The 10,820-nt window shown below is 45.9% G+C and overlaps 1 protein-coding gene across 1 annotated transcript in view; it reads left to right on the top strand.

Moving 5' to 3' along the window:
• The first annotated feature begins 2,089 nt into the window (after nucleotides 1–2,089).
• EPDR1 (ependymin related 1) overlaps nucleotides 2,090–10,820 on the top strand; it is a 32,410-nt gene continuing 23,679 nt past the window's right edge. The window contains exon 1 of the mRNA XM_068550360.1: nucleotides 2,090–2,677. Within this exon, the coding sequence (XP_068406461.1) occupies nucleotides 2,379–2,677 (299 nt within the window). The 5' untranslated portion in view covers nucleotides 2,090–2,378. The remainder of the gene's footprint in view (nucleotides 2,678–10,820) is intronic.

Here is a 10,820-nt window from a genome sequence, read left to right as displayed (position 1 = left end):
GCTTAGTGAAAAAGATTTTCAGCCCAAGTTCCTACCAGGGAAGAAGATACAGTTTTGAGAAAGAGCTGGACTCCGTGTCCTTTTCCTGGAGTTAGTTGAGGAGGGCAAACCTGGGGAGGACTCAAACTTCTGCAGCCAGTTTGAACCTGCTGCATTAGTTTAGCTATGCAAGTACCAAATCGCGACATTTCAGGTGCTTCCCTGATGTTCGCAGATGGCATGTCCTTTAAGAAAGGGAGAGGAGAAGTTAAGAACCCTTCTCCATAAAGCTCTTTGCTTATCCCGTTAGGTCTGTTGGTAGTCTGGCCTTAGCGTTTCTAGGAGAGGGTGGCAGTGTTGAGGGATGCATCCGGAGAGTCTGTCAACCAGCCTCCATCTTCTTGCCCGGCTTTAGCACTCAATCCATTACCTCATACTTGACATTGATTTGCCAAAAGTTCAAGTAACTGGGGAAGTTCCCCTGGTCAGTGGCTTCTCTCTGGTAGCTCCTTTTCAGTCTCCTCCAGGGCCTGTTTCTCTGCCCATCCTTTCAATGTCTGGGGTTCTCTAGGGCTCCATCCTCAGCCACCTTCTCACTCTCTACACTCCCTGCTGCTCCAGGTTGGCTCAACCTCGGCACTGTTGACGGTGGGGCTGGATAATTCTTTACTGGGTGAGTGGTGGTGGTGCTGGGGGCTGTCCTGCACATTGTGGGAAGTTTAGTAGTATCTCTGGTCTCCTCCCACTAGATGCCAGGGGCAGCTTACCCCCTACCCCACTGTGATAATCAACAAGGTCTCTAGATATTGCCAACTGCCCCCTGGGGGACAAAGTTGCCCTGGGTGGAAAACCACTGTTCTACTCTCCTCTCTGGCTTCAGGGACCACCTAGATGTCAATGGCTTCCGCATCCAGACCTCTAGGCCTGCTGGTCTCTGGAAGTGTTTATCCAACTGTCCCCTGGGAATTTCCACCTGTATATCCCACAGTCATCTCAAAATCAGCCAACCCTAAACTGAATTTATCTGCTCTCACTCAGGGCTGAACTCCCAGTGGTCCAAACCAGAAACCTCTTCCTCTGAGTCTAAATCCTTCTCTCTTGTTCCCAACCCTTCCACCCTACCCTCTGCATTTCTACAACCATGGCCGTAGCTCGGACACTAGCTCTTGTCTGGATTGCAACAGTATCTTCCTTCTTCTCCCTGCCCTCTGCCTTGCCCTGCCATTCTCCACACTGACCTGGGGGAGCTTCCTAAGGCATATCCCTGATGATGCGCTCCCTAGCTCTACATTTATGGATGGCGCCAACAACCCGCGTATTAATAACTAACCCTTAAAATGGTTTTCAAGGCCTTGAGTGATCTGGCTCCGGACTACCCTCTGCTTCATACTTGAGCCCAAACATCACACTCATTTCCTCTTGTTGCCACATCTGTCTCTCACACAGGAACGCTCTCTCCCACTTTCACCTGCCTCATGCTTCTTCAACCCTGAAAGGCAGATCTAGCGAAAAGACTCTATAAACTTGGAAAGCAAGGCTTTGTTTTTTGTTTTTAAACAGTTGCTTTCTTTTTTCTTGATTCCATACTATAGATCCTAACATTACACCGACATAAACCCAATTAATTTTCTTCTTGATGATCCTAAACTCCCAGACACACAAACCTCTAGGCTTGTGGTATTGTCAAGTGGTGAGTGAGGGGAGCAGTCTCACTGCAAATGGGGCCTCCAGGCATGTCCCTGAGTCCTCAGCCCAAGAGCAAGGGCCTATTTTCTAGTCCCGCAGGCTCTATACAGGGAGTGGGGGGCTGCCAAACGGCCACGATAAACGACTGGTGTCATTTCTTCAGGAAGGAACCCTTTTTTCCATTTTTAATTTGGAATTAGCAGGTGGCAATTTTGATAAAGGGACAGGGTACCTGCGGCACAGCAAGTGCTGAGGCCCTGCTTTCCCGACCTTGACCTCGAGTTCGTCCCCCAGAGTTGGTTACCCCGTTGAATACTCAAGTTAGCAGAGAAACATTTCCCTTCTCATCGCTCCCCGCCGCCCCCCTTTAAAACACGGATGCCCGTCAGGATGCTAGTGGCACCACTGCCACTGCATTTCCTGTTGGCAGCAGAGAGCAAGTGAAAACAGAAGCTGCAGCGGGCAGCGGCCCAGGCACAGATAGCTCCCGCACGATTCACCGGAGCTTCCACAGGGCCCAGGGCCCGGCTCCCAGGCCTTGCGCGTCCTCATCCCCAGAGCTGTAGGGGCCGCCGCCGGGACCCGCAGCAACTTGGCCCAGACCGCACTCGGGCACACGGCGAGAGAGCTCCGCGCCGCGCTTCTCTCGGGCTGCTCAGCGCCCCCTCGGGCTCGGGCTGGGGCTCGGGGGGCGGCGGGCGCGGCGGACGGCGATGCCGGGACGCGCTCTCCTCCGCGTGGCCCGGGGGGCCCTGGGCGCCTGGCTGCTGGGCGGCCTCTGGGTCTGGGCGCTGGGCGGCCTCTGCGGCCTGGGGGCGGCGGCGCCGGGGCCCGCGGCCGGGGGCTCCCCGGGGGCTCAGCGCCCGTGCCAGGCGCCGCAGCAGTGGGAGGGGCGCCAGGTGCTGTACCGGCAGAGCACCGGGCGCTACAGCCGCGCCCTGCTCTCCTACGACGGGCTCAACCAACGCGTGAGGGTGCTGGACGAGAGGAAGGCGCTGATCCCCTGCAAGAGGTACGCGGGGCACCGGGGCGCAGGGCCCGGGGAGGGCGAGGTCGGGGGGTTTCCAGCCGCTCGCGGCGCTTCCCTCCCCTCCAGAACAAACTTCGCCGAGAGGATCGCTTGGGGACAACACAGTCGGGGGCTGGGTGGCGGCTGGGCCCACCGGGGGCGGCCTGCTAGCTGGCACTCAGTGAGACCCCGCGGGGCGGTGGCCGGTGAAGAAATGACCGGCCGGGCGCTCCAGGCCCAGGTTCGCCCACGCTCAAAGGCTGCTGAGTCAGCCTCCTGGCTTCTGGTGCCCCCTTCAGTCTAGGCCGTGTCTTCTGCACTATCTCAGCTCTTCTAGGAGCCATCTGCGAGAATGACAGGCAGATTTTTTTTTTTTTTTTTTTTTTTTTTACATTTTAAGGGAATGTGACAACACTGCAAAAGGTGTGTGGAATCAGTTAAAAAAAAATAAACTCATCACTGTGTCATAACCATTAACATTTCGGTCTACTCCCTTAAATTTTCTTTTAAGCAAGTTTTACATTCTGTAATCAAAAATCCTATGTCTATCTTTTTTTATATAACACGATCTCTTATGTGTTCTTATTTACCATTTTATTAGTTGGCCCCTACCTATTTTTAATGGCTGCACAATATTCCACAGAGGGGTTATGCTACAATGTTTTTTAACCACTGGTCTGATCATTCACCTTTCTGAATCTCATGTGACAAAGGACACTCTCTTTCTGAGACCTCAGCTTGCTTCTGACCTCTTTAAGACCTGATTTCTATTTTGGGATCACCACCTGTCAATTGCCCCCCGTTGCTGTTTCTCTGTGTGTGTTCTTCCCAGGGTTATGCTGGCCTCTTCGTATGGCATTTGCATCATTAGGAGGTGCTATGTGAATGTCCATAGTTTAAGGCTCCAGTGGGCAGTAAGATGTGGGGCAAATTTGATATCATTTTACCTAAAAGCACTTGTCCAAGTATTAGGCATCTTGAAGACAGTATGGAAGGGCCAGAACCCTTCAAAGGAGTATATTCGAGAATGCAAAATAGTGCATGATGACTGTAAACCGTGAATGCTGAGGAGGCCTGGGGCAGCCGAGTCATCGTGGTGGACTGGGAGTATCTGTTCTTTTTCAAGAACATGAATGTTTTCTGTCAAGTGTCGAAGGTCCTTGTAATAATAATAGCAACAACCAACATTTGGGTACTTGTTATGTACCAGGCACGGTGCTGAAGACGTTCCACATGCCATATGATTTAGTTTAAATCTCACAACAACTTGACAATGCAGGTTTTATGATCTCCAGTTTACGGACAGAGAATCTGGGGCTGAGGGAGATTAGACAGCTTTCTCAAGATCAAGAGCTGGGACTTGAGGAAACTGAGTGGATTCTGACATCTATGATGTAACAGGCTCTTGTCCGTTCATTCATTCTTTCAACGTGCATTTTTTCGTGTCAGGCATTTTGTATAATCAGAGTGAGTCCTGGGCTTCAGGGAGGTCATGGTCTGGGGGTAGAGTCACGTAAGTAAGAACTCCCATACAGTGGGGTGAAGGATGAGCTGGGCACGAGACCACCTCAGACAGGCACCTAACCCAGGTTTCCTGGAGGAGGTGGGACAGGAGCGAGTCCCAAAACCCCCGGACGAGCTGACCATTACAGGGAACGAGGCATGGAGGGAAGACTGGTCCAGGGGGATGCCGGTGTATTCCAGGACATCCTGCCACAGGCAGGGCTGAGAATATTCCAAGAACTGCAGGCCAATCACTATTAGACTGAAGCATGGAGTATGGCGGGAGGTTGGGGACCCAGGGAAGGATATTTAAGCAGTGGAATGCCGTGATTGGATTTTATAAAGAAAACTGGTTGTATGGTTGAGAATAAAGAAAAACAAGAGAAGAAGCCGAAACATGACCTAGGAGATGTCTGTAGAGAGAGCCAGGTGAAAGACGGGGAGTGGCAACGGTGATGGTGCGAAGTGGACGCATTAGGGAAGTATTGAGGCTATTGAAGAGGCTTATTGAAGGAGGTGCAAATGACTAGACGCTATGCTGCAGGGTGGTGAGGGGGAGGGAACAGTCATTTTTGGCTTCTGAAGCTTACAGTACTGATGGCATGATTAGATGGGGATGCTGTTCGCTGAGATGAGGTTTGGCTTTCTGCACTTGTGATAAAGGGTCAAGTGCTACTCTTTGTGTTCGTTGTTGTGAAGCCTTGTACGGTAGTGGCGTATTGATGAGTAGTCATGTCGAAGGTGGACTGAGATGGCCCAGAGCACACCGCTGACACAGAGGAGTTTGGCCAGGACAAGGATAGGGTTCATGGCCGCCCCCCCTCCCCCGCCCCAAGGTAGTATTTTCACAACGTAAGGGATTAGGCTTTAGAGTCAGATAAATCTGCCTCTGAATTCAGATTCCTAGTGTGGGTCTTTGGGTAAGTTACTAGATGGGAATACTACTAATGCCTAATGTATTGCTTTGTTGTGGGGATGAAATGAGTTCAAGTATGAATAGCACATGGTGCAGTGGTCTGACACATAGTACAAAAGGTGCTCAGCATGGGGCCGCAGCTATCCCCATGGCCACCGCCGTCATCGCCATCCTGGTGAATGTACCATGGCCCAGAGACTCCCTGCCAGCCCTGTGGGCTCAGACAGTTGATCTGGCAGCACACTCAAGGGCCCTTCCTTTGGGAGCAGGCTAGGAGCAAACAAGCTCAAATGTTACACTGTATATTTCAGTGAGTGCTGCAGCTGGCATGGGGGCCAGAATTCTCAAATCTGACTAGGTCATTCTCTCCCTGTAGGCAGAACTATGTGGAGAGCCAAATTCTAATCAGGAAGTTGTAAGCGAAGAGTTGGAGCAAATTCATGGAGCCTAATGATTGCCTGCTCTAGGTTAGGCCGTGTGCTCAATGTTGAGCTTTCCATCATGCATAAGACAGGCCAGCCCAGCGTAACGCATCATTTTCACCAGAGTGGCGCCTTGTCGCTGATTCTATGCTACCCCAATGCTGCTGGTCCAGACTCCCTCCCCTCTGCACGGGGCCTTGGAGGGTACTGCTCAGGTTGTCTTAGCAATCCTTCTTCTATGACTCCATGATCAATTAACATAGTCTTCAGATATGTGTATTATATCTTTAGTGGGGTCACAGCCAAATCTTGCTGGCCTAGAAGCTTTTTTGTCCCCATGTGGTGATTTGTTTCTTTCTTTCTTTAACTCAAGTATAGTTGATTTACAATGTTGTGTTAGTTTCTGGTGTACAGCAAAGTGATTCCGTTATACATACATACATCCATGTTCTTTTTCATATTCTTTCCCATTATGGTTTATTACCGGATACTGAATATAGTTCCCTCTGTCCATGTGGTGATTTCTCATTTCTTTGCCCTGATCCATTAAGTGTTGATTTCACAGTTTAACTTTTAGAAGGCCATTTTACTCCCCATCTTTCCAATTTCTTGGCAAGGTTCTGTCTCACAGTCCCATCTCTGGCCCTAAGTCAGATGTAGAAAAGAATGTTTAGTGCATAAATGCGTTTTTAAGCTCTTTAAATGTAGATTTGTTGGAACAAACTCAGAAACTTCTTCAGGTATTAGCAGTCTGGCCAAGAAACCAGATGTTATATGAAGAAAATATGGATGGGTTGTCTCTTCATATTTATTTATAAGTTGAGAAGTAGTTTTAGAATTGGATCAACTTCTTAAGATTTTTATTTTGCATCCAGTTAGTTATGGAAAGTCCCACTGATAGTTACTGTGGAATGACTAGGATTTTCCAGGCTTTCTTCTCCCTGAGATGATGGAAAAGATTAAATAACCTTACAAGCTTCAGATAAGACAAGCTTTAGCAGAGAATGGGAAATATTAGTAACTGATACTATTTTGTTTTCTGGTTCCAACTGTCTTTCCTATAAACTCACAAATATTACATTTGGAAGACTGAAGGAAAAGCAAGATTACTTTGTATTTCAGTAACACAGTGAACTTTATGGGAGAAGCAATGTGGATACCGAATGAATTTTTTTAGGTTACCAGTAACTTATTCCTCCCATTTACAAGATGGTAGATTGGGAGTTGGAATTAATGAAGCAGAGTGAGCAGAGGGGCATTAAGAGGACATGCATTGGTAAATTAGGAATATATCTTAGAAGACTATTCAACTACCCATCCTACATGTTTGGGGATTTTTTTTTTTTGGTAAAAGATTAAGAAAATATGTCTTAAATAGAGTGACAAGTGGATTCTTAGTCAAATTCTGATTAGTTCATCTCTGTCTCAATTTTTCCAGACCATTCTGTTTGTTGGAGAACAGAATATAATTTCTCTATTCTTACAGAAAACCACCTAGTGTAGTGGAGAGAGCATGGACATCCATTTAGACAGTCGTGGGATGCCAAACATGGCTTCTAATCCTGGCTTCACCTCCACAAGGTCCTTTGCTTCTCAGAACGTCAGTGTTTTTCATCTTTTAATTTGATTTTAATGATATCTACAATGTTTATACTAAATAATATTTAGGACTTCTTCCTTAAAAGCTAGGTACAGATAAGATTAAATGGTACCATGAGAGCACTACTTGTACTTTTATTATATTAGGCTGATTCCTGTTTCTACCAAGATGCAATGAACTTGACATAAATTCTAAATGTTTTCTCAACTTGTCCCTTTGTGTAGACAATTCAGAGTTCTTTTTCTTCTTTCTTTTCACCTAAGCTTGTGTTCATGGGTAGAGAAGAGCAAGGCTGCTTCTAAATGCTTTGGCTCCAAACTCAGAAGGCTGTCCTCTCCATGGAGCCTCCCTGTATACTAAGGGGTTGAATAGGACTGCTTACAGAAGTGCCCCTCCAAGGATCTGCTGTGGAAGGTTAATTCCAAGGGGTGTTATCACACCAGGCAACTTCGACAATCATATGTGTTTGAGAATCAGGATTACGTTTTTTTTCCTCCAAATATACAATTTTATTTTGAAACTATCTCACGCTTACAGAAAAGTTGCAATTATAGTCCATAGCCATTTTTTCCCCTGAATCATTTGAGAGTGAGTTGCCAGCTTGATATCCCCATTACCCCCAGTACTTCAGTGTATATTTCTTACAAACAGGGCCATTGACCTGCATAACTGCAACACAACCATACAAATCAGGAAATTAACATGCATTCATTTCTACCATCTGAAATTCAGGTCTCATTCAAATTTTTCCACTTGTGCTTTTTATGTTCTTATAGCAGAAGGACCCAGTTTATATTCAAGCATTGCATTTAAATGTGTCTTTTTAGTCTCTTTCTGTCTGGAACAGTTCCTCATTCTTTCTTGCACTTGAATATAGGCCAGTTATTTGGTAGAATGTTCCTTGATTTGGGTTTGTCTGATGTTTCCTCATAATTAGATTCAAGTTATTCACTTACGGTAAGAACGGTAGGACTGTCACATCTGGATGTTTACTTTGATAACTTGATTACTGATGTCTGCATGGTTTCTTCAGTGTGAAGTGACACTTTTATACTTTGTAATTCATAGGTATTTTATAGGGAGAGATTTTAAGACCATGTACATATCCCATTCTTCATTGAAGTTTCAAGTTATTCATTTGTTTATATCAGCATGGCCGCTAGGATTATCATTGAATTGCATTTGCTCTCATTGTTTATTTGATGTTCAAATTGTCCCAGAGTTGGCCAGTGGGAACCTCTTCAAGTTGGCTTCTATGTTCTTTTGACAGGTCTCCCTTATTCTTTGAGCACTTCCTTGCTTTCTGGCAAGATATTCCAAGATCATCTGTACTTTCCCTGCCAGAGTCTTGGAATAAGCCATTTCTCAAGAAGCTCTGGTTACTTTTACTGGAGAATAATATTTGGAAGCCTAGGTCCCTGGTCTAGTTGTGCTCATGGCTCTTGGGTGGCACTGTTTCCAGGCCCCTTCACTGGACAAAGCAAGATGATGTAGGTTTGAATACATACATACATATGCACATACACACACAGAGTCACTAACACATATATACAAACATTTATATCTACATTTATTTCTAAGCTTCCAATTCTAATACATAGAGATATTTATACCGATATCTCTAATTCTGATCCACCACCACATGGATCATTCTAGTTTACTCCTGTTCATGCTTCGTACCTCCCTTTTTAGGGCGTGAGAAAACTAGATGCCTTTATTCAACTGCAGTAGGTAACCAGTCAGGCATTGCTATGGTACCCCACTCCCTACGTGGAATGCCTTCCTCTTGGGCTCTGCACCCCAGGCCAGGCCATGCAGACACCTACCTTGCTTGGCCTTGTCTAATGGCTTTAGACTAAATTGTTTAATAAGGGGAAGGGAAGGTCAGGTTACATTTTTTATATGTTTTTCTTTTGGATTTCTCTGGGTAACATCATCGTAAATCCTCAGGGAGATGAATTAGTATGAAATGTTCAACACATTTATTTGATCCCGAGCCCTGTTTTGCATGGATTGGGCTCTCATTTGAAGAAATCCTGACTTTCAGAATTTCAGAAAAATTACTCCTTTGCCCTTACTCCCTCCTCTTGGTCTCTGATAACTGGAGCCAGTGTTTTCTTTTATTGGCTCAGGAAGTCTGACTGCTTGTGGCATTTTGATCCTCGAAAAATAAACCAAGCTGATTTGCAATACTGAGTTTTTCTTCAAGAAAGAGATTTTATTGGAAGCACATAAAGTTTGCTTTAAGAGTCTTCATTCTGTGGGTCTACTGACCCTGGATTTCAGAGGGTTGATGCTGGGATGTGGAAAAAGTGGGCAGTGAGGAAAAAGAAGTTCCAAGGAAGATAAGCCCAGGAGAGTCAAGGGACTGGTGGGATAGGAGACTAACTTATAAAAAGAAGCCAGAGGTGGTCACCATACTGCCTTGAAAACATCTTTATTTCTCTCCATTAACCTTGAATTGTTTCTTCCTGATTCTGACCTCAAAGATGGTGGTCAGGGGCAAAGTGCCCAAAGATCTGAAAATATTCCACCAATTAGTGGTTTGTTTTTCCTGGAATAAATGTGATAGGCTTATATTTCCCCAATTCCAGTAAAAATCTTCTATTTTCCCCCTTTATAATTTATTTCATTTTACCCAGCTTTCAAGAAAAAAAAAATCTTCTCTTCATCTTACTAACTGAAACCCCATTCTCCCCTTCTATTTAAAGCAAATCTCATGCTAACTCCAATTTCTGTCCTCCCATGCTCTCTTGGACCCCCTCCAATCAAACTTTGATCATCACAGCTCTACTGAAGCGGTTCTGGTCAAGGGCAGTACACTCCACATTACTAATCAAGTCATCTTTTATCTGGTCTCATTTTACTGTTGGTCATTTCCTCCATCTTGAAGTATTTTCTTCATGTAGCTTTCAGGACACTATGCTTTTCTAGTTCCTCTCCTTCCACCTCATTTTCTTACCTTCTCAGCCTCCATTGCTCTTTCTCCTCTTCTCTTGGATCATTAATGGTGGAATGTTCCAGGGCGCAGGCTTCCCATCCCTTTGCTTTTCTGTCTCTCCCCCTTTTTTGGTGATCTCATCTAGATCATGGAGTCAAATGCCATCCTTACCTGAAGGATTCGCACATGTGCATGTCCAGCCTAGAGCTCTCTCCTGAACTCTGCGTTCATATATCCGGCTGCTTGGTTGAGTTCTTCTTTTGGATCTCTAATAGCTGTCTCAAACTCAGCATGTCCAAAATTAATGCCTCCCCTGCAAACAAACAAATAAACAAACAAACGTTATTCCCCTTGCAGTTTTCTTTACCTCAGCTAGTAACAACTCCAGTTGCTCAGGATCAACCCTTAGAGTCATCCTTGATTTCTTTTTCTCCCACTTGCCACAAGTAATCCAGAAGCAAACTCTATTGACTCTAATTCTGATATAGACCCAGACTTGTAGACCAGAATCTGACCACACCTTTGCTGTCATCCTGGTCCAAACCTTCATCATTCTTGCAATAGCCTCCTAACGGGTCCCTACTTCTGCCCTTGCTCCCTCTGGTCTGTTCTCAACATAGCAGCCCGAGTGATTCTGCTAAAAATTGTTGTATCATGTCTCATGCCTGCTCAAAAACCCTCCTGTGCCTTTCTGTGTCTCAGAGTAAATGTTTTTGCAAGGACTTGACCACCCTGTGGGATCTGCTCCCCGACCCCCTCCACAC

Source organism: Eschrichtius robustus, chromosome 8 (assembly GCF_028021215.1).
Source record: "Eschrichtius robustus isolate mEscRob2 chromosome 8, mEscRob2.pri, whole genome shotgun sequence".
Lineage (NCBI taxonomy): Eukaryota > Metazoa > Chordata > Mammalia > Artiodactyla > Eschrichtiidae > Eschrichtius > Eschrichtius robustus.
This window is presented reverse-complemented; position numbering and strand designations above follow the sequence as displayed.